Consider the following 27298-nt stretch of genomic DNA (forward strand, 5'->3'; position numbering starts at 1 on the left):
TTTATGATGTATTGACCCTTTCAGCCAGGCATCTAGGTTATCGATTTTTTTTATATGACTGGAGATTCACAGAAGAGCAGAGATACTAAAATCTGAAAGTGCCGCAGGTTTCTGTTGCTCCCTGGTGTTTAATGAGCAGCAGCTGGGCCAATTATGGCTCATTACTACACTTAAGCTAATACTTCAAGGACTGAATAAAGTCTCTCGCTCTCAGCCGTAGTGGAATGCTGCTAAGTATAATAACTCAATAGGATTTTGAGGTACTTTACTTGCATCCAATTTATGCTACGTTATACTTCTACTCTATTATATTTTATAGGAAAATTATGTACTTTTTACTACTTTTATTTGCTTTAGTTCCACGTTGCTTTGCAGATTCACAAGATTTAAAGGTGCAGTGTGCAGGTATTTGCGGCATCTAGCGTTGAGGTTGCAACCAACTGAAACTTCTCCCATGTGCCAAGCGTGTAGCAGAACTACGGTGACTGGCGTGAAAACATGCCAGCGTGAACGGCCCTCTAGAGCCAGTGTTTTGTTTGTCCGTTCTAGGCTACTGTACGGCTCTGTGAAGAGGCCCGGCTCTGTAGATATAAACAGCTCATTCTAAGGTAAATTAAATTATTATTTATTATACACTGAATAAAACATGCATTATGTTGCTCTATTTCAAGTGTAAACCATATCATGTACATGTCATGTAAATTGGATGCCGTTTGTCACAAAACGCAGATGTCCTTTTGCCAATAGGTGGCGCAAAAAATTGCTTGTTGATATCCTCAGACCATGACTTTTATCAAGCATGGCAAGTTTGGGACGGATTTGAGAAAGTCCAGTGGAGTTACATCAGTTTGTTGTTCAATGGGGAGTCACGTAAATTGGCTGCCCCGCCACGGCTACACCATTCCATCAAATGTAAAGCTTTTGATAACTTATAATAACAAAGTACTTTTTTGAATATTTTTCGGGGGCGCTATCAAGGCATTTTTTGACGCAAAAGCCACAACCCATATAAAATATAAATTTTAATAACCTGAAACAAGTGGAAAGTTCCATGAATTTTTGTGCATCCCAAGCCACAGAAAAACGTCAATGCATCATGGAGGACTACGCTTCCGAGAAAGAGAATAAGTATTGCAAAGACTTTGAAGACATGAAAGAAAAACAGGCCTCAACTAACTAGGAGCTGGTCACTAAGCTCCAGGCTGAGGTCAGTCAGGGCCTCCGAACTGAACTTGACATGGTCAAATAAGAGATCCAAGACAAGACCAGAAAGCAGGAGAAGTTCGCCCCTGATTCACCAACTCTTAAGGTGCTGAAAGACTCTGAGGGGAAGAAAAAAAATAAACTCTCAGCCTGGAAAAAATGTAAATGTTCCATGGGTTTGAGTAAGAATCCTGGAATGTAATGTAATTGCTCTCCACTGTGGCTCAGTAGAGAGCAGGGTCGTCTTGCTCCGCTAGTCGCATGTCGACGTGTCCTTGGGCAAGATACTTAACCCCGAAATTGCTCCCGTAGCTGTGCCTACGGTGTGTGACTGTGTGTGAATGTCCTGATGTGCGGTGGTACCTTGCATGGTAGCCCCTGCCATCAGTGTGTGAATGGGTGAATGATAATAACATTTATTTTTCTGCTATTTTATATACATTCATTTTTTTCGATCAGCTTACAAGTTCCTCTACTTTTAAACAACAAAAGGTTAAAAGGTGAATTAGTGGTTTCAAAAATAACCTGAACATTACTCTTATATTCTGCCAGCTCATTGGTTTGGTTGACTAAAACTGCTTAGCTAAAGTTTACGAAAGATTTAGGTCACGGTTTAAGAAAAAATGGATGATCAATAAGCACTTACAGCGAATTATTACTGATCAAGGACCCTTTGATGTCAATTCTGTCCTATCTGCAATTGAATTCTCTTCAAAAATATCAGGCTATAAAATAAATTGGCAAAAATCTGAATGCATGCTGATATCAAGAGGATGGAATCGATCGATGCTCGATACATTCCAGTTTAAATGGATCCCAAAAGGACTGAAATATTTGGGTATTAGGCTGTGTTCAGATATCAAAAACATAATTTCTATTAATATGATCCCTTTAATGCAAAAAATGACGTTAGATTTAGACAAATGGAAATGTATTATTATCATTAAGATGGTGGTAGGTCCATAATTTAATTACATTTCTGTGATGATAGCAGTAACCATTTTCGAGGGAATCTTTAAACAATATAATCATCTAATTAAGGAGTTTTTAAGGAATGACAAAAGGCCTAGAATTAGTATGAAAAAACTCTTTGCCTCAAGAGATAGTGGGTGACTTGCTCTTCCAAATATGGAAATAGATAACATAGCATTTGAAATGAATAAACTAGCGCAGCACTGCACAAATTATGAATCTAACCCCACGTGGGTAAAAATGGAGGAGGTACTGACAAGCGCCATCTCAGGTTATGGATTTGCTATCACAAAAACACACAACAAAACAGATAAAACAAAGAAATCTAATTATCCACAAGATTCTGGGGATTTCTCAATAAAAACAAAGCTACTCCTCCATTTGGAATAACCCTCTCATCTTTAGAGAAAAAAGTATTTCTATGGGATACATGGCTGGCAAAGGGAATACATGTTGTCAAAGATCTCTATGGAGATGGCTCATTTAGATCATTTGAAGACCTTAAAGAAAAATGTAATTTAAATGAGATGGGAGATTGCTGGAAGTATTTACAGGTGAGGAGCAGCATAGGGTCAGTGAAAAGAGAAGAGAAGAGACGAGAACAGAATAAGATTCAAGAGTTTCTAAGTGCTTCCCATACCTTACACTCTGCCTCAAAATTTTAAAGGAAAATGTAAAATATTCAAACTACAATGTGCAAAGGCCTGAGACTGATATGGCAAAAGGACCGTGGCAATGAGATTAAGGAAGATGTATGGCAATAATTAATATTGAACGTGGGCTCCAAGGGATGCAAGACGCAAGTTTATCCATTAGAGAATGTACATAGGTATTACTTTACACCCCTGAAACTGTATAAAATGGGCTTAATGCAGGATAGCAAATGTTGGAAATAGAACAAAGAAATGGACACTTTTCTACATGCTCTGTGGGGGTGTTCCAAGGTGATGCCTTTTTGGAAGGTGGTCCTGAAGAACCTAGAAGGGTGACTCCAACGGCCTTTACCAGAATTCCCACAAATATGTTTACTTGGAAACAAATCGCTTGGGCCACCAGGCCTTACCAAAGCAGAGATCAGGCTGTTTATTGTTTCATTGTGGCTGCAAGGCTTATTCTGTGAAACTGGAAGAGCCCACATACGCCCGCATTCACAGAATGGCTCAAACTCATGATAGAGACAGCTGCATTTGAAAATATGATTGCCAGGGTAAAGAACATTCCTAGCAGAAATGACCAAGCATGGGGAAATCTGATGGCTTATATTATAGATTCACAATCTTAAAGGTGTGGAGTACTTGCGGATGGGATTTGCGTGTATATAGATATGTAGGTATATGGTCATGTATGTTTATATGGAGGTACATGTGAAAGATAATTAATGGGGTGTTATTTGTTTGTTATTTTTTGGGGTAATTTTTGTTCTGACAGGCCTAGTTTTTGTATCTGTGTTGGTGTGTTTGGACGAATACAAATTGAAATGCAAAAAGAAAAGTAAGCAGCTGTTCCAATTGCAAAATGACTGTACTGCATGGTCCGTCCTTGGGAGTCTGGACAAAATAAATGAAAGCCTAAATTTCAATAGGGCCTTCGCAGCCGCGACGTTGTCGGTGCTCGGGCCCTAATTATATAATATTATTCAGAAATGGGTTGCTCTGCACAATGAGTACATTTTGCTTCTAATACTTCTGTTTTAATTAAGTGAACATTTTGAATGCAGGACTTTTACTTGTAACAGAGTATTTCTACACTGTTGTGTTGGTTCACTGAAAAAATTGTTGAGTTGGATTTACTTAATTTTTTTTAGGTAACTGGTTGCACAATATAAATGTATCTAAATAAATAAGTTGACTTTACTTCATTTATATTCATAATTTTAACTCAACTATTTTGAGTAAAGTTTACTCACTATGTTCATGTTCAGTATACTAAAATATATTATGTAACCTCAATTACTATTTATCTATTTAGTTTTTGTAGATTCAGATCAATTTAATGGTTTAATTTTTACAAACTAAAATTAAGTTTGATCTAATTAAACATTTTAAGCTATTTCTAGTATCTTAACTTTCAATAAAGTCCATGTTTACACAAACGAAGCAAACAAAATACTCACTTTTTACAACTTTATTATCTTCATTACCAGCAATGTAAATCAGTACATTTACTCAAGTATTGTACTTGTGTAAAAATACAAGGTACTTGAACTTTGCATGAGTATTTCTATGTTCTGCTACTTTCCACTTCTCCTCCCCTACATCTCAGAGGTAAATATTGTATTTTTAACTACATTTATTATTATTATTATTATTATTATGAGCGATGGTAACATTAACCCCTTGCTGTCTGCCTCTGAGAGCATCTTCAACACCATTTACTAACTTGATTTCACATTTAGCTTTGTCTAATTCTGCCATACTGAAAATATTTGAAAACATACTTGCAACCTGTTAGGAATATACAGTTGGCAATCAGCATGGCCAGTCTACAACTCATTAAATAGTCCATTACATTTACATGTTAGTGAAGTCCACAAGCTACTAAAACAGCCTAAAAGCTACTAAAATTGAATTCACCTAGCATCCCATTTGAGAGCAATACCATGTTAGCTTAATGTTAACATACTTATCACCTTGACATTATGTTACTACACAATTAAGCTAGCTGTAGTAACGCTAGCTAAAGTAGTAACTAAGCTAACGTTAGCTGTTGTAACGTTAGCTAAAGTAGCAAACACACAATTGATAGTGTTAGCTAAATGATTTTTTTTCTATCAAACACTGTTTTAAAGTGTAAATAAAACTCTGTCTTAGAACAAATATAACACACATATGGTTATAAATTGCTTACTTACCGAAAACGTAGACCTGTGGACAGACGGCAGTGCAGGAGCTTCTAACGTTAAATCCCCCAGAGCGAAACAAATCCCCGCCTTCAGAATTTGAATTTCTAGCACGTTTGCCCATGCGCAGACAGGAAAGCGTGTGTAAATTAAATCGTACATATATTTTTTTTCATTGCTTTTAACTGAATGGAATTAACTCATTTTAAACGAGCGCAGAACATGTTGAGATTAATTAAGAAAGATACTTAGGATTCAATTACACATTAAAATCGTTGAAATAAACTAGATTAAGACATGTAACATTTACAGGGGGGCCGAATCATTCTTTTTAAGTGTTCTTTTACTTAAGTAAAAGTGTACATAAGTAAAAGATCTGACTACTTCTTCCACCACTCGCTGAAAGTCATATTTCTTGAGGAGCAAATGATCTCAGACAAAGAACTATAATTGCTGTAACAAGTATGACAGATGCATTCTATTATTTCTATAGGCTATATCATTACTTTTATATGTGAATAGCAGTTCAGAATAAAGTTCCCAAAGTTCTCTTGGTTATATCACATGAGCTTCATCAGCAGAGTTTGCAGTTGTCACAAAACTGTGATTTCCCAGAATAATATGTACATTTTAACAACTACATTACCATTACAGCCTTTCCATTGATGTGGAAGTGTTTGGTCAAATGAGTAGTAGTGTCTTATAATGAGAACATGTTAAAAAGAAAATCTTACAACTCCTACAACTCTTCCTGTTATGTCATGAGCAGTGGCTGAAAATACTTAAGTTAATAGTGACACATATTTATCATCTCACTCATAAAAATATGAACACTTGTTATATTAGTGGCGTCAGGATCACAGTGAAAGAGTGACATCTAGTGACCAAAATATGCTATTTCTGTCCTGAAACTATCTTTCATCTGGTTTCACTGGTTTAATTTTACTCTGTCATAAATAAACTACGCACAAGACACTTACTAAAACATTCACAATTTAGCAAAAAAATTAATTTGTGATTTATCATGGTTAACTCTAAATGCTGCCCAGATGGGTATTGCGTAATAACCAGTATATACACTGATTTACTTTCCCATGGACTCTCAGGTGCACTATGTGGTTGCAGCAGCTTGTGCCCTTCTTTATGCAGAACTGCTAACCATCTCTGTTATTCTTTTGGACGTTTCTGGCCAAAAGAGCAGATCCCTTGCTCTCCTCTTGTAGTTTTCAATCCCAAAGTGACTCTCATGAATGTAATTAAGCATGTCTTGTCTTAGTTTGTGGAACAATGATCTGGGTTACCAGCTCTGTATTACACATCTACATATAGAACGTGGTGTGTGTGTGTGTGTGTGTGTGTGTGTGTGTGTGTGTGTGTGTGTGTGTGTGTGTGTGTGTGTGTGTGTGTGTGTGTGTGGGTGCGGGCGCTTCAAAACTAATAACTAGTACCTAATACATCTTTTATGATATTTCATTGTTTATTGTAAAATATTCTGATCGGAAATACAGTAAAAACCTGTTTGCAGTAATAATTATAGTTAAGTGTATAGTATAGGTTATAGACTATACTATACACTATAGTATAGGCTATATTTACTGTACAGTATGTTAGAGTATTGAATTATAAAACACTATTTCAGTATCATATGGTCAAACACAATTACAATAATGGTAACGTTGTTTTACTGTAAAACAGCAATACAGTACAAGGACTGTAAACAGGTAATTGAAACGATGTTAGTAATTTACCACCAAAATACAATAAAATATCTAACAGTGTGTGCAATAAAAAAAGTCTCTCTTTCTCAAATCAAGAAATAATGTATGAAATATGTGTAAATACAATTCACCCACAAGAGCACATATGGGCTGATTCGTTTGCTGTTTTTAGACTCTAGAGTGTCACCTTTTTTCCTGACTTTCTTTTTGGGAAACAAAGCACCCAAATGATGTGCAGTGTTGGATCTCTTTCTCTCCCTCTCTCGTTATCTCTGTAGCTCAAAGACCCTCCCAAAGTTTAGAAAAAGTGTTGGCACCATCGACCCAGAAAAAAAAAATTTGTGTGTGCAGCATGCCAGTATGTGTAGACAGTGTGAGCGCTGTCTCGAATACAGAAGGACATCTTCACAGGTTCAACACAGACACAGCTTGTCATTTCTCTTGCAACTGCCAGCCTCAGGTAAGATCCTAATTACTGAGACTGTTCCATTGCTTTGAAAGGTAATTAGTTAATGATCAAATAGAAATGTGTGTGACATCATGTTGACTAACTAGTTTACAATCAAACTTATGTGTTGTATGCAGCAACTATTGGCACAGTTATGATGTAGCCTCTTTTGTGACAGCCAGAATGTTGATGTTGATGTTGACATTGATGCCTTCATTGTTTTTGTAAATATCAAGAGATTTTGACTATTAATAGTCTATCCACACTGTAATGTACTAATATACTGGAGGTAATATAGACGCATTTAAATGTTGCTTACTCATGGCTGTGCATAATCTATATACCAACATATATTTTATAGTATTGTAAAATATCCTCAAATAGATCAAATATTCTTTTATTGAATAGCATGAGGGATACATTTACGACATATCATGTAATATATGCGTTATAGTAGAGATGAAAAGCTAATGTGTCATCGCAAAAGCACTGTGGAGATTATTTTCCCCTTTGGGACAATGAAGTATAAACTCTAACATTTTGCCTCAATATTGAAAAGATCAAACCCCTCAACCCCCCCCCCCACCTGTCTACACCTATTTGGGGTTTAGTGGGCCGAACCAGAGAGCTATTGTTCCCCTGGATAGGCGCAGTAGTGTCTGTTTTGTTTCCGTCCACAGAGACAAAATGTTTGTGGACTTAGTCAACTTGTTCCAGTCTGGTTGCTTCTGATGTTTACTTTAGCTCTGAATGTGACTTTTGAGAGAGACACACAGATGCACTCATTTGTTTCAACTTTGAAAGAGTTGCCAAGTTCATGTCTGTGTTGTGAGAATTCAGATTATACTGCAATGATTGTTAATAGTGTTTTTTCTTCAATCAGCCTATCCAATTGTGTAATTCAAATTTATTTCGATTTTTGTCCCATGTTGAAAATATTCCTTTCAATGTTTCAGGTATGAGGGCCTGCTTAGTATTCATTTGCTTATTGGCAGCAACAGTTGCCCTGTCTGTGAGTAATGCTTTTTTAAAAAATTTTGACATTAAACTTTGCCATGACAGATGATGTGATGTGAGATTTATTTAATGCATTATGAATTATCCTTATTACATCTAGGTAAAGAGTAAACCTCATGGAAAACATCATGGATCGCATAAGACTTCACATGAAGACAAAGAAAAGGTAGAGCAGTACTCAACAAGGATTTTTAAAAAATATACGTGATGATGATTTCATGTAGTAAAATGGGAATTTTTTCTTTTCTCCTGAATAAGGACATTATCACAGAAGAGGCCAACGAGCCACAGATCTTACCCACTCTAGTCACGTTTGAGGCCAGCAGCCAGGAGCAGGAAGATGAAGAACTGAGCTCCCAAGACAATGCTAGTGCCAACAAGGAGGAGGGAGAGCTTGAGGAGACTGAAGAGAGCGACAAAAGCACTGCAGTCCTGCTAAGTGAGGAGGAGTTGGTAGACCTCTTGAAGAAAGAAGCAGAAGAAGAGCAGGAAGCAGAAGAAAGAGTGCTAGAAGAAGAAGTGGAGACAGACAAAGGCAAGGTGGAGCCTGGTGAGGCTGTGGAGGACGACAAAGCTGAGGTGAAGGAGAGGAAGGTGACAGATGAGGAAGACGAAGTAAAGGATGAGAGTGTAGCGGATACTGAAATGCTGAAGAAAGGCGAAGATGAGGTGGAAAATATGTCACTCAAGAAAAAGCAGAAAAAGTCTGTTGTAAAAGTAGCAGACAGAGAGGAGCAAGGTTCATTGCTGGAGGAAACAGATGGAAGCACAGAGTCAGAGATCCCTGTTGATCTTGACTATGCTGCTGATAGTGGCATCTTACAACCTCTACAGATTGTATCTGCTAAAATAAAACCCAAAACAGATGTTAAAGACAGGGAAACCCTTCAGAAAGGACTGCCCACCATTGCAGATGACTATGAACAAGACACACAAAATGCTGAGGCAGTGGACAGTGAGGAAAATTCACAGGCCAAATCCAAAGATGTTGATGAGAAAAAACCTGAAGCAAATGTTGACCCTCAAGAACCAAAGAGAAGTACAGGGTTTGAATCAGGTTCCGAACCAGCTGGAAAGGAGGAAGAGAAAAGTAAGAATGACAGTGGAAGTCACACCAAGGGAAAAACAAGGAAGCAAAAGAAGAACAAGAGGGCGAGGAAGCATTCCCCACAGACTGAGGAAACACAGTCTAGACCAGAACGGAGCCAACAGGTTCCTCCGGCGTCTAAGGGCAGCAGTATTGACAATACAGCCCAAAAGGCAAAGAGGAGAAGTGCAGGAAAATGGGTAATGCGTGCAATATGTACATTCACTTTCGTTTCAGTGGTTATGATCAAAATTTTGGAGTTATAATGGATCACTTAACTACTTGCAAAAGGCCTCAACTGTTCACTCTCATTGCTCCTCATAGCAATGCTTGGCAGCAGCAGGCAGCTGTTGGCTCATTTTAATATCTAAAAAGATTGCATTTTCGTATTTCTTTTTTCAGGGTCCTTTAGTTGGAATGAATCCAGTGCAGATAAGAGCCACAGTAGATCTCTACCCCAGCTCCAGGCCCTCTCTTGGTGGAGGCGTACATCACCCAGAAGCCCCTGCTGGTTGGTTAATTCAGCACTCACCATACTGACTAATGCACTATCCCAACAGTCTCACACAGGAATGTGCTGACTGGGTCATTCAGCTAAAACTTCCGCATGACTAGTGTCACTCTGCTTCATGGTCACTACCAAAACACAGCTTGAGGTTTGTACAATGGAGATCAAGTTGAATTTGATCGCTGTACAAACTCAAATGGCAGAGGAATGTAGGCGATGGTGTGTTGTGGTTATAGCTCCATGATTTCCAGTCATCACACTGCAAAATGCGACCAAACCAGTCATGAAAATGATTCTTGATACAACTGGTTTTAAAATTCAGTCAGTGTGTAGATCAAAGGTCATTGCGGTACATGTTTTTTTTCTTCTAGATCCATGTGACAACTTTCCCTGCAAACGTGGAAAGACGTGTAAGCTTGATGCAGACAATAAGCCGAGCTGTGTGTGTCAAGAGCCGTCAGAATGTCCTCCCGGTGTGAATGAGTTTGATCATGTGAGTATGGATGATCTGTTGAAAGATGGACTGGAATGGTGTTCAACAGTTGTTGCACCGCTTTTGATTGTTGCTCGTTCAATTTCTGCAGGTTTGTGGAACAAACAACAAAACATATGACACATCATGTGAACTCTTTGCTACTAAATGCAACCTGGAGGGCACTAAGAGAGGACACAGACTTCATCTGGACTACACTGGACCATGCAAACGTGAGAGTTAACCTCTGTACAGAGTATATGGTTTAAACATTTCCTGTTGGAATATTTCACCCTGATCTTTGTCTCTGTTTCTCTCTCAGTAATACCTCCATGTGTGGACACTGAGCTGGTCCAGTTCCCTCTACGAATGAGGGATTGGCTGAAAAATGTGCTGCTGCAGCTCTATGAACATGATTCCATGTCTCCTGGCTTTCTCACACCTAAACAGCGTTTTAGAGTAAGATCCACTGCTCAAATGAATATATGGGACTCTGTTAAAGTACTATGATTTCTCTGCAGTTTGTAGTGTTACTTTTATCCAATCTATCAGTCCACTGGTGAATCAGAAAGTCACACAGCAGCTTTGAGACATGGAAAACTTAAATGTATGTTGTTAACAGTTTAAGTTTTAGGTAATCACAGTCAATCAAACTTTGCTGTTCTATATTCTGTAGGTGAAGAAAATTTATGAGAGTGAGAGGCGTCTTCATACCGGGGATCACTCTGTTGAGCTGCTCGCGCACGACTTTGAGAAGAACTACAACATGTACATCTACCCAGTGCACTGGCAGTTTGCACAACTGGACCAACACCCTTCTGACAGGTACATTTTATTCCTCTGTGCTTACGGTGAACTTGTGCTTACGATTATATTCAAAATTGATCATAGTGAGATGTAAAGTTTCCAACGACAGGCTTGACTAATGTCAAATATTTAACAAATCCCCAGCTAGAACCGGGCAGGGTATATAATAAAACCCATTCATGAGTCTTATTATAGTGCAAACATACTGTACTGTATGTGATGTAGACGCTCACAATGATCAAAACTGGATGTTCATCTGTCCTGTACAGAGTCTTGTCCCACTCAGAGTTGGCCCCACTTCGAGTCCCTCTGGTGCCGATGGAGCACTGCACCTCCCGCTTCTTTCAAGAGTGCGACGCTGACAAAGACAAGCAGGTGTCCTTTAAAGAGTGGACTTCCTGTTTTGGTATCAAGAATGGTAAGAACATCACTATGGTTCACTTTTTATGCATTGATGGCTTTAACTGTGACACTTCTGTGTTGACATAAAATATCTCTTATGAATTTGATGATTTTTCACAAAACGTTATTTAACTGTTAAGGCACATTTTATATTTCCGTGTCCAATTGTTTTAATCAAATTTGTAAATGTGAATAATTTATTTTTATTTCATTTTATTTTTATATATGATTTTTTTAAAGTTTTAAAATGACTGACAATACATATTGAATTCAAGTAATAATGTAACATCACATACTGTACGTAGCAATTAGTTTTTTGTAATGGTGTTCAGTTAAAATGCCAGTTTATCCATCATTTGTTTATATTTGTCTGCTATAATTCTCATGCAATTCTATAGCATATGGCAAATACTGTTGTACTTTATTTTTCATCCTTTTAATGTCTGCTATCTGTTTTGTCCACAGATGATATGGATGCCAACCTGCTATTCTGAGCTGACCTCCATCGACTACACAAGCAGCTTGAGACGGTGCAGCCTGGTAATCATGCAGCTTGAAGTCTCCATGAACCTCGTCTGACACAAACAGATCAAAGAAACAAATTTTCACCTCCTGCTATAGAGGGAGTGTTGGTGGTCATTTCTGTTATTTTATGTCAGACTAAGCTTTGGATCTGTTTTTTATTTAGACTAAACTGTGAGAATAACTTTATTAGAATATAAGAAAGTGTTATTTTTAGCTGGTTTTATCCAAAAACTGTTTTCTGAAGCATTCCAAACTGTGGAATCAACAGCTCATTAGTAGAACAATTGTTGTATATAGTACCAGGCTTTAAAATAACTGTGTTTTTTATGTTGGAGTGATTTTGTGCAGAATTACTCTTTAAATCAAGGTGAAGTATTCTTTTACAGTGGGAAATGTAAAACAATAACTGTGTTTTTTAGTAGCAAATGCTGTAAATCTTTGTCAGTGCATATGCGCTTCATTGTAGCTCTAATTAAAGCTTTATGGATAACAGTGGACTTCACAATATCATGACATACAGTAGCATATTTCAGTAATAATGACTTTCCTTACAGCCCTGAAATAAAGTTATTGCATCATATTTGTGGATCCCATTCGGGAAACATCTGTTTATGCTTTAATATCATGTTTTATTCATTGGTCAATTTCCCTGATGCCACCATGACATGAAAATACGATCACTGCAATATTGGTTTTGAGAATGCAAGTCACTGATACCTGGTTAAGGTTTGCCACATAATCCTGAATAATAGCCCTCTGTAAGGTAACACAGCAAAAAATAGCTTCTAGCATGGTCATGATGATTACACTGACTTGTTGTTTTGAGATAAAGCGCTGGACTCTGATTGGACATTTCTTGGTGATCTCCGAATCTGACGGTCTCTATAAAAGCAAAGAAAGAAGCAGCTCTTTACCTGTCGACTGTCTGCTGTTACTGAGATAATGTTCTGCATACTGTGGGTTGTCTTCCAGACCTTGGCTGTTGTGGTGGAGGGTGGTGTGTCTTCAGGGAGTGCTGAGACACTGGCCAATGGGGGAGTGAATAATAATGGGGCTGCAGGTGGAAACAATGCCAACCCTGGGGCTCAAAATGGGGTCCCAATAAATGGTGAACCCATTGTGGCACACTTAATCCAACTCGGCGGCTCGTTTTTTATCCAGCCAGTTGGAAACCAAGTAGGTCAGGCTCCCCTGCAGCAGCTGATTCCAGTCGGAGCTCTCCAACAAGGTGGGGCGTTTCTCGCGGGGCAGGTAGGCACAGCCAATGTGAATCCACAAGGGCCGCTGACTCAGGGTGCCAATGGTGGGCCGGTCACACTGTTTGCTGTGCTGCCACAGAGAAATTCTGGAGGAAACCCACAGGGTGCCCTGTTGACTCCCGGCCAAGTGCAGCTGATCCCGGTGGCTGGGTTGAACAACCAGCAACAGCTGGGCGCTGCTGGTGGGAGGGCAGCCGGCAGACTGAGGTTTCAGCGTTCAGCGGCAGCTCGCCTCAGGAGGACACAGTCTCCAGTGGTGAAGGTGATGGCAGCTGAAGAGGAGGAGGAAGAATGCTCTGGGATGGAGATGGAGGGGAAGCAAGCAAAATGAGACCATACAGCTGTCACAGATATATCATGATTCATTCACTACATCCTGATCCTGCAAACTATGCTGGAATGTTATAAATCATTGTCATTATAACTAATGCCCAATAAATGATGGAAGTCAATGGTTGAATCTTTGTGGTCTTTCTTCCAATTTATCAATAAAATACATGTTTAATTGCACATTATTTGGAGCCTGAAATATGTTCAAACACTGATAAACGAGTGTCATGGGTGGGACTCTGATATTATGTATGTACTGGTACAAATATGCTCAAATTTCTATTTACAGTGCATTGCTTGCATCTACGTACAACATGGTGATTTGGGTCTCTAAATATGAAAAACATATTGAAACACATTGCTCGCATCATTGCAGAACAGATTTGTGTTTATAAAGAAAATTATGAAAAATAAATTATTCTATAAATTCACATATCATACATATAAAAACATGTATATTTACAAAATCACACTAAGAAATAGAATTTGTCACATCATTAAACAGATAACAGGAAGAAAATGTTACTTAATTTGAACTGCATGACGTGTAATGTGTAGTGTGTAATTAGTATAAAGCTCCAGACCAGGCTTCCACAAAGAGTGTTTACCTGGTCTGCTGTGGGCTGCCCAGTCAGCAGCAACAAATCAAAAACAAGAACCTTTCCCAGACAGCCTCAGTATGTGACAACAGACAACCACACTGGGAATAAATGTAATGGCTCTGAACAACTTGAGAAAATGTGCTGATGAAGCATGACAGACTAATATCTGCTCCTGTATATAGGCAACACCAGAGGTTTTTACAAATTAAAAGCTGTCTGGCATTCCGTGCTCATCACTGTTGAGTTGTGGTGCAATATGAGTAGTTGTTTTTAGTGCTGGTGTGAGAAGAAATCAGCTTGGGACAAATATAAACAGAACACAAATCACAGTGAGGCGTCCCTGCTGACAGGCCCGGGGCAAGTATTTCAACTCTGCATTGTAATAGAGCAGCAGGAAAAATGAAATGTCATTCTGTTTTGCAGAAGTCACAACCATCTTCTAAGAGTGCTGCTTGTTTGGTAAATGTTTAATTACATTTAAGCTGACAGATGTATTTTTTCATGGTCTCTCCAAAAAAGAACTTGTTGATGATGGCAGTTGTTTGCCTCCTGCGACCACAACCCGCAACATTTAAATGGTTCATACACTGTTTTTTAGTCAGGAGCTTCCAGAAACCTCCACAAACCCATTCCCAAGACACTGAATCACTCTGTTATTCTTTGAGGTCACTCTTCTGTATTGAGAACAATGTATGGTTGAATAGGGTGAAGTGCTTTTGAAAATAGGCAGCTCAATGTTACATACATTTCTTTAAATCTTGTACTGTAGAAAAAGAAGATGTCATATCACACACAGGTTCCCATGACACACAGGTGACAAATATAGTTTATGATCAAGTCAGTGTTCTCTTCTCTAATTGGCTCATAATAATCTATGGGACTGATAAAAGGTGCTCTAAATTCAGAGAGCAAACTAGTCCTCCTTGGCACATAACATTTGAAACCAGAACAAAGAAATATAAGGTATGTATTGTGCAATTCAGATTTTATAATAGGATTGTTATGTATAATTTAGTTTGGAAATACAAAAATAGTCATGTTCTAACTAAAATCATGCACATATTACCAACAATATTTATTTGTTATGAGTTCAATGTATTTATTTTAATCTTTTTACAAGTTTCAGGCTGCAAAATGAAGCTTCTTCTCCTCACACTTGTGGCAACCATCTGCTATGTGAGCACAGTCTATCTATCTCTATCAATTTTTATGATACATGATATCTATCTAAAAGCAGTGTGTGTAACTTCTGTCTGGTCTCTTTACTTATTGCAGGTCAATGCAGGCAAGGTAAGAAACATCTACTACTACTAATTTATACATGATTAGTGCATAAATCTAAAATTAGATCATGGTTAAAAACAAAAGCTCTTTCTCCCCCGTCACACAGAAACAGAGGATGCTGGAAGCTATGTATGCTATGAACGGAGGGATGATGGGAGGAATGAACGGAGGTATGAACGGAGGGATGATGGGAGGAATGAACGGAGGTATGAACAGAGGAATGATGGCAGGAATGAACGGAGGGATGATGGGAGGAATGAACGGAGGGATGAACAGAGGAATGATGGCAGGAATGAACGGAGGACTGGCAAACGGAGTGAACCCTGGGATGATGGCTGGAGGCCTGAACCCACCTATGGTCGTTGGTGGAGGAACAGGTTTTATCGGGCAGCCACAGTTTGCTCAGGTAAGTCTATCAGGTTGTCATTTGATTACATCACTTCAACAGCAAAAGAAAATGACATGACATAATTCAAAAATGTGTTTCAAATTGATAGAAAAAAAGAGATTTAGAGCTTTAGGAGTCTTAGATTTCATTTAAATAGTTTAATGTATATCTGCTTTAATCATATAGGTTATAATAGAGAGCAAAGATTAGAAAAAAAATATTGATTTAAATTTCATATTGTAAAAAACGAGACAACTTATCCAAGAAATAAGCAGAACTTGCATGGTATTGCAATTAATTTGATAAATAACTCTAATCTCACTACAGGATGGTGCTCTCCTACTGTCTCACTGTTTGGTCCCAGATGTCTTTAGATTGAAAATACTATTATTTGCCACCAATTTGTGCATTATAAACTGAATACAGATTGCTGTAAAGCCAGTTAGTGCATGATATGATTTATTAAATTATACAACAATATAATAATATTGTAAATAATAACAATGTTAGAGTGGTACTAAAATAAACTATAACCCTTATAAGAACAGTCACATCTGTACCCTCTCTCTCCATGTAAAAGTTTGCTCCCGGAGTTCCTGCTTTTGCTGCACCGGCTCCCATTCCCAATGTGTATGCTGACCCTGCAGTCAATGGGGTTAGTGTTGCACAACCTATAATTGTGTTAAGAACACACATCTTTTGGTATTGTTTCAGGCTTTAAAGTAACACACAAAAGCATGGATTTATGTCTTTTTTGTCTACTCTCAGTTTCCTTTTATGGGAGTTCCTCAAATGGCACAAGGGAATCCTCCTCAGCAGCCTCTGATGGTAATCATTCACCTCGATCCCTGATTCTCCGTCCACAACACACTTTTATTACAGGTTACACGATGATTTGTGGAACTTCAACTTCACTTGAGTCACTAAATCTTGCTGCCTGTGTTTAGGGGATCACAGGCGGTGCCACTCAACAGCAGTTTCCTCTCCAGCCTGATCCATTCAGAAGATTCAGGGTATAGGAACAAAGTCAACTTTACTAGATGTGAATACTGATGACAGATACACTGGCTAATTGTTGTCCTTTGACTCTCCAGCGTCAGGTTATGAAACAAGACGACACCTTAAAGACCACTGTGGATACTCAGGTAAGATTAAAGAAGCAGATTTAAGTGTTCAATTCAATTCGATTCAATTTATTTTTGTATTGCCCAAAATCACAAATCACACATTTGCCTCAGAGGGCTTTACAATCTGTACACATACGACATCCTCTGTCCCAGGACCCTCACATTGGAACAGGAAAAACTTCCACAAACCCCTTTAAGGGAGAGCAACGGAGGAGGGATCCCTCTCCAAGGATGGACAGAAGTGCAATAGATGTCATGTGTACAGAATGAACAACATAACAGAGTTACAACACATTAAATGCATATGACAGAATGCATTGAATGTTCATTCACTCTCTGTTCCCTTTTCAATTCCTCAGATTCCAGCTCCCACTGAATCAACTACCACAACTCCCTGTGACGCAGACTATCACCATGAAGATTATTGACACTATTGCTATTAATTATCAAATTAATAATAAATCCTGACTTGTATGATTCTTTATTTTACCAATGATCATTAGAATGAATCCCAGCAACAACAAAAAACAATTATTGATGTTACATGCTGACTGTCCAATACAATAAATCATATTTTAAATGAAAGTTTGTTTTGTGTAATCCTCTGATTTTATGCCAATGCATTGAAACAATTCAGACAGCTCACCAATAAACCGTGGTCATAATTGCAATTTGTAGTGGATCTATACTGCCATCTAAAGGATATGAAGTATAATCAAACACATAGCTGAATAATATGCACTGAAAAAATCCAAGTTTCGAAGAAGGCCCAAAATAAAAAGAGCTTTTTTGGGTTTCACTCACTGCAGTTAAAGTTAAATGAAACAGCTGAAGACTGACACATTTAAACATGTCACAGTATAAAGCACAGGTGTAAATATTTGTCACACTGCCATGGCTTACTGGAACGGAGCCATCATTGATGTTATTAGTAACACCTGTGCTTTTCCTGGTAAGACAACTCAAAATATCTCCTGTGAAAAAGGCCTGTTTATCACACTGCAGGTTCACAAAAGAAGGCATGTTTAAGCACAGATTTAATTGTATTTATGACAGGAAAAGAAGAAAAAAAATCAACAAAAGTTCATGGTGCATAAAAAATACTTGCTATAAAATGATAGTTTTTGACATTTAAACTAATGCAGAAGCAGACCAACTTCTCCAGACAGACTCAGACACACAGCTGGTGTCAATTTTCCATTTTTTTTTGCTGTGTGTCTTGAACAGGAATCCCAACTCAGTCAGCGATTACTGTAATACCCACGATTTACCAATTAGATGCCAACATCAGTCAGCGCACAATGAACAACTTGTGACAAATGTCTAATTATAAGCTTCTGTTTGCCTTTTATTTTTTCTCATGACATGCCAAAAAAGTATAAGCGCCACACTTGAACATATGCCTATAAACTTTACATATAAGACGTGTGTTATGTACACAGGTCCCCTAAGACTAAAGCACTGGGACTAAAACACTCAATGAAAAGCTGGTGTGAAATATTTGAAGAAAACACATAGAATTTAGAAACTTTAGAGGATTGTTAACAACTTGACGCAGAGCATGTCATGGTGTTTAGAGACATGACCTACACCTAATAACATACCTACCTGCCCTGTGTTGTAAGAATCTCAGTCTGATGCCATGAGGAATGTCTGTCACACTGACCACACATTGTCTGGATGGGTTGGCAGTGGACTATAACAGCTCACATGAACAGAATTTAAAAGGGATATGGACAGTGTGAGGAGACAGGCACACAGCAAGGGAAAGCAGAACCAGAAGAACAGTAAGATATCTCAGTGAAAGTTATATCTCTGTCATGGTGAAATATATGGTAGGATATGATTTTTTTTAAGCATGCTTTATGTTTGTACCGACTGTAGGATCATGAAGCTGCAGACTGCCCTTGTGTTGGTCTGTCTATTCAGGACAAGCTTCGCTCTTCCAGTGAGTTTAAGTTAAAGTATGTTTCTCATATCTTTCTAAAATGGCAGATATGAAGTGTTATTTTTTGTGCTTTACAGTTGCAGATTGGAATTATTGCAAGCAACAGCAATGAGGTAAATATATCTGTTAAAACTTTTATGTTCATTGGTTGCAATGTCAAAATCCCCATGTCAATATGGAATCCATCAAATTGAATACAACCCTTTTGTTGGTTCAGATTCTGAGACTGAATGGACTGACTCTTGCAACTCTTGGACAAACACAGGTACTGGAAGTGCATAAAAACCTTTTTGCTATCCTTAAAACACTTGTATTATGTGCATTCCTTTGTCAGATTAAGAAATCTTTACATGTGTGGATAGAAACAAAGCAAAACAAACTAAACCAAATCCTTGCTTCTGCAGGTGTCGTCAATACTACCCCAGTATGTGCTGCAGCAGCAGCAGCAGCAGCAGCCGGAGGTGCTGTTCACTCCACAGGTGGTGAACTTGAACCCTCAAGTGACCAATCCCTTCGGCCCCCAGGGGCCCCAGCTGTTTTTCCCCGCCCAGGGCAACCATCTTATGCCTATGCTCGTGTCAAACGGCCAGCAAGAGCAGCTTGGACCACCGCAGGATCCCAACTCTCCTAACGTTCCTCAGCAGGCCCAAAACCCTTTTCAGGTACAACAAAGCAGCACGTAGATGCATTTATCTCTTCAGCTGCTGCTCCTCACAGTCATATGGAGAAATCAATAACAGCTTTAAATTTACTTCAGGTGTTTCCACATTTCCAGTATCCGTCTTATGGATTTCCTCAGCTTCCCAGACAACAGGTATGAAGGAAAACGTATTGACCAGTGTGTGACTCAATATGTTCATTGAAATGCTCACTGTTGATATTGATTCTATCATCCACAGGGCTTTTCGTACTTTTTGCCTCCTTACGGCTATCCCCAGCAGAGGAACAATGTGGTGCTGCAGCCCAACAACGGTCAAAAGCAGCAGCTGGAGAGAACCACACAGAGACCACAGCTTCCTCTGCAGGTGAGACACGCAAGATGACATGAAGTGAAGCTGTAAGGTGCATGGAGTAGGGTGAAAAATTCCAAGAACACTAGACCAACACGTTTTGGCTTCATTAGGGTCATTGTAGAGACCAGCACAGAAGTGTTCAGTGCATATAGGCTGCTGAAGAGCTACTAAAGTAATTCAAAATATGATTGTGTCTTTATCAACTTCCCTTTTCCACTCTGAATTAAGGTCAAGAACCAGTGCAGCAGACTATTATGACTAAAGACAAGACTTATTGATAATAATATAGCTGCAGATGTTGAGTCATGTGCGGTGACTGTGCTGCAAAGTCGACTGTCTGCCATATTGACCACACGCTGCTGAAATCATGTCACCTCAGTCACATTTTATTGTTGAATAAGTGTTAAGCAACTGCTATATCAGCAGTTTTGATACCTGTTGCACATTATGAGTTTGTTTTGTGCAGATGATGCCTTTTTTTTAATCTGTTAATGTTTGTGTGTCTGAGAGCTGCTTCAAAAATGAGATGTCGCAATCCTCAAATTTAGAATTTAAAATGAAATACGTAGGTTCATACTTAATATATGTATATACTTTGAAATCTTATTTTTCTGCATATTTTCTTACTTTAGCAGGCTTCCCAACCTAAGGTGCAAACTGAAAAAGTGAGTTCACTCCCTATATAACCTCTTCATGTTTATGATTTCACCAATAATCAAGGGAAGAGACAAGAGTGCACCAGTTCAGTCTAATTGCTGTGATTTTGTAACTTTCTATCTCTATCAGACGTGGCCACTGGGGACACAGAAGGAGCCTACTACAGTTCCTCCTGATCCTCGTGGTGACACATCTGGCCCAGGTGTTGATGAGGTATGATTTTATACATTCAAACAAAACCCTGGTTTCTGTCATGGTCATTCATGTTGTGCAGGATTTGATTCTGAATATTTCTAATATTTTTTTTTTCATGTTTCTCCAGGGTCAGTCCAACTTCCCATTCCTCTTCGAGCCTTAGATGTCACCTGGGAAATAACAAGGTGATATCTGTGTGTTTGGCCACATCACTCATTCTTAAAAATGTAAGGAGAGTGCCATTCTTCTAAATGAAATATGAAATCAATTCTTTTTATATTACTCTGAATTGTCTTGCTCTCACAACATGTCAAATAAAGACCTTTCTCAAAGTGATTTGTGTAAGAGTTTTATTTTGGTACACAGAATGTATTCTTGTACAGGTAAATGCTGAGTGATTTCTCAGAATAGACCACAGGAAAGAAAACCGTCATCTTCTTTAAAGTTAGTCAATCAAACTTGTGGTTGTTGGTTTCTTCCTGAGAAAAGTGTGAGATAAGAAAACTTGTCAGCAGCAGTTACTGTTGCAAACGGATGATCAGGAAATTAAAGTTAATCAGGTTCACTCTATTAACATCCTCACCTTTTATTGTTGTCAATAATCTTCATCTGGATTGTTTTCCTCTCCAATGAATTTACCAAGGTTCATCTTGAAAAGGAAAAAAGTTGTTCAAATTAAACCACAACGACGAGCACTCTCCAAATTCAACACAATATAAATTGTCTATACTTACAGGTTTAAAAACTCCAAACTCAACTGAGACTTTGTTCTTCAATTGGAAAAAGATAACTTGTGATTAGCATTGAATATATAAAGTCAATATATTTTTTATATATCTATAAAAAACATATAAAGTAGAGTAAACATTATGGAGATTACCGGCTCTGTGGCATTGTAGATGAGCTTGACAAATTGCTAAAATTGAGATTAAGAGAAACAATTATCACAATGCCATTGTTTTGAATATAAAATCAAAGATCAAATCAAGCAAAGCTGATTGAACAAACAAATACATTTTTTAAAATATTTGACTGAAATTAAAGTTTATACCCCATTCTTCGGATGTCTGTGTCTTCCTCCCTGTAAAAGAAGTAACAGTACAAATCAATTAGCTAAGAGTCAAAGTTTTGACACTGTAATCACTGCTACAAAGAGTTCCATAACTTTTTATACCTTATGGTGATGAGGTCCTCTTCCTCCATGCTATGGATGGATTGTCCGTCATTAGTATTCATGGGTATGGAAAATAATCTTTATGATCTTTCTTCTGATTATTTAACTGTAATAAACATTATATTAAAGTTGATCCACTTACCTTCGGCATCAGAAATATGTTCTTCCCCTGTAAGATTTTCACATCAAAGGTCAGCGGACTCATAACATTTCATAAGATGGTGTAATTTACAATATAGAATGAATAATTGCTCAATAAAGGTTAGATCAAGCCACTAAATCATATTGATTACCTCTTTCAGGGTTACATCAGTGACATTCTATGGATAAAATGCCACACGGTTAGTTGAAATATAATATCCAGTGTCAAGCCTGTCATTGCCAACATACTGTAAATAATATTACATTTGTTTTTTAAACTCAAAATCTTACCTGAAATGTCACGTTGTCAACCTGAAAATGAATCATAGAATTATATGAGTTTGTCAACTGTTCTGGTACATATGAATGTGTTAATATCTGATTGAGAGAAGACAGGAGGCCTACCTTGAACACAGAGCAAAACACCTAAAAAAAGAAAGACATACATCATATTTTGTCATCATGTAGTATTAATAAAAGGGCACAACCAGAATGTTTAAGAAAGGTTTTTAAAGCCCCTTTCAAATGCAGATATTAATGATAAAAGACAAAAGCCACAGATATTGAATACAGACACAAACAAATTAAAATTAAAAATAAAAGAAATAAAACTAAACACAAATAAAGAGGTGGGTCACTGTTCAAGGTGCAGCAGGTTGGATGGGGGTGCTGAGGGGTTGTTTGTCTGTGCAAATGGCTGCTCTACCTGACACCGTTTGACTGTGTAAGTCATGTTGTCTCGTACAAATGCAAGCAACAGTGTTTATCTGTGTGTGATTACTTTGGCTGCTACTTTGTGATATTTGTTAAAATTCATTATACGGTTGTATAAAAAATGGGGGTGAACATCATAAATAGTCATATGATGTAAATGATCCTACAACAGCATTTGAATGACATCTCGAGTGAACTTAAGACTTTAATGAGGTCAATTTATTAGACTTTTGTCTTACTATTCTCATTTCAATACAGCTATAATGTCAAAGTGAGCTTACCACTGCACTGGGAATCCTCCTGTTGGGCCTCTGGCCTCCTCTGTGTCTCCAAAATTGCCTGCCGGGCCCATGATGATAGCCTCCAGGCCCATCAGACGTGAAACCAGGAACCTGTGCGAAGCACAGATAAAGTGGAGTATGGTTATGTTATGTATAAGGCGAACTTTAAAGAAGTAGGTTGACATATTGGGAGTCACTCTTATTGGATTTCTTTAGTAGATAAAGTATGATTAATTTCCTATAGCTTAGTGTAACCAGCTCAAATGTAAAGTAAATTCTTGTTCATACATTTCACAAAATCAGAAAAATAGTTTTTACCGTAAGGCCTCACAGATTTCTGTACAAAGCTCTCCTTCAGTCCCAACTATATATTCCTTTAGCCCACATCATGTCTTCTTTTTTTGTCAACATCTTAATCACAAATTTATTGGCTACATTTTTGCTACCCTCAATATTAAAGGCTGGAGGCTGGGAGAAAACAGGTAGCTTGGCGCTCTTAAAAAACATTTACCTGCCACCACCTCTAAAATTATCTGCTTAACATGTTATATCTTGTTTGTTTAATGCCTTCACAGACAGAGATGTAAAACCATCAATTTGTGATATTAAAGAGGGTTGAATGGTGCAACTATCATTATTATTTGTGGACTAACAAAACTAAACAAATTCTTGGAAACACAACAAATACAAGTACTCCCCCCAAATGTTTGAATATCCCTTTCATGAGACTACAAAACTGGACAGCAAAAAAATAGCTTAATGTAAATACCTGGTCTTTGCCCAAAGTAGAAGCTTGAGAATGGTGGTCAGAGTAACATCTACCCGACCCTTCCTCTCCATCTTCTGGGGCAGGTGTCACTGACTGCTCGCCGTCACCACGCTGAAAAAAAAGGTAATTCAATGAGAAATACTTGACATGCAGATGGCAGAGGCTCCTCTGGACCTGTGAGTCTATTCCCTGTTACCTTAGAGTCTGCATCCAGCTTGGGTCCACCAGCAGGCGGATGCTTTCCATACTGCCATGGCTTCCGGGAACCTGGCTGAGCAGCAACCGCTGACAAAAGTAAAGCTGCAATACACAAGAGCTGCATTGCTTCTGAAGAACCTGCAAAAAAATATTAGATCAAATTGAACTCTGAAAATTAACCATATTATTATAATTAGGCGGTAAAACAGACAAGATATTTCACATTGCAAGTCACTGAGCATCTACAGTAACACTCACCTGTGCTTTGTGTTTGGCCCCTCATGCATCGATACTTATATCAGACATCAGACATTGAGACACACCACGCATTTCTCAAAACAAAACATATTAGTCACGCTTAATTATGTGCAACACAGCAATTACTTCACACATGGTTTGCTAATGTCTTCTGAATTTACTTTGATCCCTGTTTTTAGCAAAAGTACACAATGACAACAATGGTTAATAATGAATAAATAAAAACTGGGAATAGAAAACCTAATTATGATCATTAATGAGTGTACTACTGTGTAAATTATTTAGTAGAGGGAATAGCAATGAATTTCCTCAAAAAAAAGAGAGAAGAAGAAATGCACGCTTCATTGGGCGTTGCCTGTTACCTGCCTAAGCCACTAAGTAACCTGATTTGTAATAAGACCAGGAATTCATGTGTGACATGTTTTCTGATTTGCCAATACTGAAGAGAGGAGAATAAAGACACTGAACTTACATAACATAAAAAATGTTATACTAAATACTAATGACTATACTAAAGATGATAATTAGATTAGGATTTTTACACAAATCCAATGTACGACACTGTATTATTATAAGCGATTAAATGAATGCTCATATCATAAGGTCGTTGTTGTTTCCATCTCTGATCATTAGCCACACCTTGAAAGGTGGAGGTGGAAGATTTCCTAATATTTGCAATTTCCGAACAATGATGTTTGCTAATGAGAGGACGTCCGGTCATTGTTTAATGAGTGAGAAAGTGTTGCTGTTGGGAGACAAACGTCAGTGTTCAGGTATAAGATTTGATGGTGAGATGTTTGGTTGCATTGGTCTTTTTTGGATGTTAGATTAACTGTTGTGCTGAGCTGCATGTTTGTAAAGAGATCTGTATGAATAGTTTTGAAAAGATGAACAATTATAAGAGTTCAAAATTGTAAAAAAACAAACATGATTGATGGAATGGATGAATGCTACATATCATAAGGTCCATTTGTTGTTTCCATCTCTGATCATTAGCCACACCTTGAAAGGTGGAGGTGGAAGATTTCCTAATATTTGCAATTTCCCAACAATGATGTTTGCTAATGAGAGGACGTCCGGTCCTGTGACTGTATATAAGAAAAGCTCAACATTCAGAACAACAACAACCTCCTCCACCATCTGCAAGAAAATCTGCTGAAGTTGTAAAGACTTGAAGGTGATAATAGGAATCTTTTGTTTCTGTATTTTTTTGTGTGAGGTTGATGGTGATTTAGCTGATATTTTGGAAAAGCTGTTCATCTGAACAAGTCTTTATCATTTCCTTTTGAACAGAAGTGATCACTGTAACCATGCTGAAAGAAGTATTTGTGCTTGGATGCCTCCTGAGCATCGCTCTGGCTCTGCCTGTAAGTGTAACAATCTCATACTCAATATCAATACCTCTGCTCTTATATGCTGACACCATGACTATTATTGTGACAGTATAGTGAAGGAAATATCAAACTTGTGTGTTTTCTACAGGCGGACCTGGAGCACAAACGACTTGCTCGGTCTAACTCTAACTCTGGCTCTAACTCTGGCTCTAACTCTGGCTCTAACTCTGACTCTAACTCTAGCTCCAACTCAAATTCCGATGAGGTGAGTGCTTTGTCTATCTTCTACAATTCAACATTCAAAATTTCTGAATGTAAATTACTGTAAAATCCTTAGAAACTCTTCTGCTGTTTATTGACAATGAATCTTTTTGATTTTCAGAAAAAAACTACTAAAGCAACTACTAAAGCAACTACTAAAGCACCAACTAAAGCACCTACTAAAGCACCAACTAAAGCACCTACTAAAGCACCAACTAAAGCACCTACTAAAGCAGCTACTACAGCAGCTCCTGCTACTACTAAAAAATAATTTTAGTTTGCACATCAGTTCGGTTTTGTGTCAGTTTGTCATGATGACTGCTTCTTTCTATTTTCACAGTTAGACAATGTCTTAACCGCAGTGTTTTCACATTGATCATTCTTCAATTTAACTGTGTTTATTCCCTGTAAAATCTGCTGAATAAACTTCATTAATGGAAAACATGGACAAGATGTGTTTGCTTTTCTTAAAATCCACATGAGAAACATTAATGAAGCTGTGTAGAGAGGTGTGTAACATAGGATTTATTAGATATAGAGACACATCCAGTTTCAACACTTTCACCGTTTCCCAACACCTCTGAGTGTTTGACTCTTGTGGCGACTGAGGTCAGAATGAGCCACCACACATCGTTTCATCACATTACACACCGTTAATAGAAATACAAAATCGCAGCCCACTGTGACAGCTGATTAGATGACTGAGTCCGTAAAATGCCAACCACTGCAACATTAGACACCCTCGGTGACTAATATTACAGTAACATTCTAATTATTTGAATCAAGGTTAGAAGTTTATTTCCTTGTTCATTTTGTTATGTTGAATTAGCAGCTGAACTTGACCCCTGTCTTTTGTATAAAAATAAATTATGTCCCTCTCAGCTATGAAACTGCTGGTTTTGATTTTATCCTTCACTGTATTGAGTTCATCTATCCCTTTAAGTATTGCAAACTGACAATACAACCACCACAGCAGCTACAACTACTCAGTGGCAGGCCATGCATTGTATACCTCCAGCAACACTGCAGCGCTAACACGCGTATTCCGCCGCACACTAAAGAGCGCGAGCCATTCAAATATTATTCACATCGGAGGGAACAATATCAACCATATCATTAAAACGACACGATAGAAAATCTAACAGTAGTAACGCTACTGCAGATGTAAAAACAAAGCAGTTCACTTACCAAAGCTGCTGTTCACTTAAAGACAAAGTCCATCATCCTTACTTTGATTGCAAAGAGTTTAATAGAAAATAAAATCCACACCAAGCAAAACACAACATTTTTTATAACGTCTCTTACATATGTTTCAACTTCAACTCTTACTAAACACTAGATCTGCTAGTTAGCTTTCTGTTTGACAA

At 38.0% G+C, this 27298-nt stretch overlaps 4 protein-coding genes and 1 long non-coding RNA gene across 7 annotated transcripts; 4 read left to right on the forward strand and 1 right to left on the reverse strand.

The window, feature by feature from the left end:
* Positions 1–8138: 8138 nt before the first annotated feature.
* On the forward strand, positions 8139–11967 carry sparcl1 (SPARC-like 1). Its single transcript, XM_068727190.1, has 10 exons — positions 8139–8192; positions 8298–8363; positions 8456–9484; positions 9687–9795; positions 10164–10285; positions 10377–10497; positions 10587–10723; positions 10941–11089; positions 11341–11489; positions 11939–11967. Exons 1-10 carry the CDS (start codon positions 8139–8141, stop codon positions 11965–11967), a joined length of 1965 nt encoding a protein of 654 aa, XP_068583291.1.
* Positions 11968–15125: 3158 nt separating this feature from the next.
* scpp9 (secretory calcium-binding phosphoprotein 9) lies at positions 15126–17467 on the forward strand. Its single transcript, XM_068727707.1, has 9 exons — positions 15126–15152; positions 15310–15365; positions 15465–15479; positions 15580–15879; positions 16442–16516; positions 16630–16689; positions 16809–16874; positions 16956–17006; positions 17348–17467. Exons 2-9 carry the CDS (start codon positions 15324–15326, stop codon positions 17414–17416), a joined length of 678 nt encoding a protein of 225 aa, XP_068583808.1. The 5' UTR covers positions 15126–15152; positions 15310–15323; the 3' UTR covers positions 17417–17467.
* A 1273-nt stretch (positions 17468–18740) lies between these two features.
* Positions 18741–21109, forward strand: odam (odontogenic, ameloblast associated). 3 transcript variants are annotated; one of them, XM_068727483.1, is made up of 10 exons: positions 18741–18775; positions 18873–18936; positions 19014–19049; positions 19154–19201; positions 19341–19598; positions 19694–19750; positions 19836–19961; positions 20582–20614; positions 20736–20819; positions 20929–21109. In XM_068727483.1, exons 2-10 carry the CDS (start codon positions 18877–18879, stop codon positions 20962–20964), a joined length of 738 nt encoding a protein of 245 aa, XP_068583584.1. In that variant the 5' UTR covers positions 18741–18775; positions 18873–18876; the 3' UTR covers positions 20965–21109. The 3 variants fall into 3 exon arrangements, with proteins under 3 accessions (XP_068583584.1, XP_068583585.1, XP_068583586.1); XM_068727484.1 differs by having other exon boundaries at positions 20585–20614; XM_068727485.1 differs by having other exon boundaries at positions 19712–19750.
* Positions 21110–21177: 68 nt separating this feature from the next.
* On the reverse strand, positions 21178–24206 carry LOC137885274 (uncharacterized). The gene is made up of 13 exons (XM_068727475.1): positions 24077–24206; positions 23881–23991; positions 23112–23222; positions 22522–22542; positions 22408–22428; positions 22269–22295; positions 22118–22144; positions 21976–22005; positions 21853–21882; positions 21682–21717; positions 21536–21571; positions 21385–21450; positions 21178–21280 (listed from the first exon to the last, which is right to left on the reverse strand). Exons 1-12 carry the CDS (start codon positions 24200–24202, stop codon positions 21397–21399), a joined length of 630 nt encoding a protein of 209 aa, XP_068583576.1. The 5' UTR covers positions 24203–24206; the 3' UTR covers positions 21178–21280; positions 21385–21396.
* Positions 24207–25469: 1263 nt separating this feature from the next.
* Positions 25470–26358, forward strand: LOC137885502 (uncharacterized). Its single transcript, XR_011104807.1, has 4 exons — positions 25470–25513; positions 25630–25703; positions 25819–25935; positions 26053–26358. It is a non-coding gene; the product is annotated as an uncharacterized lncRNA (long non-coding RNA).
* The last annotated feature ends 940 nt before the right edge of the window (positions 26359–27298 follow it).

This window comes from Cebidichthys violaceus, unplaced genomic scaffold (genome assembly GCF_023349555.1).
Source record: "Cebidichthys violaceus isolate CVI_PGR_0920_01 unplaced genomic scaffold, fCebVio1.0.p SCAF_4, whole genome shotgun sequence".
Taxonomy (NCBI): domain Eukaryota; kingdom Metazoa; phylum Chordata; class Actinopteri; order Perciformes; family Stichaeidae; genus Cebidichthys; species Cebidichthys violaceus.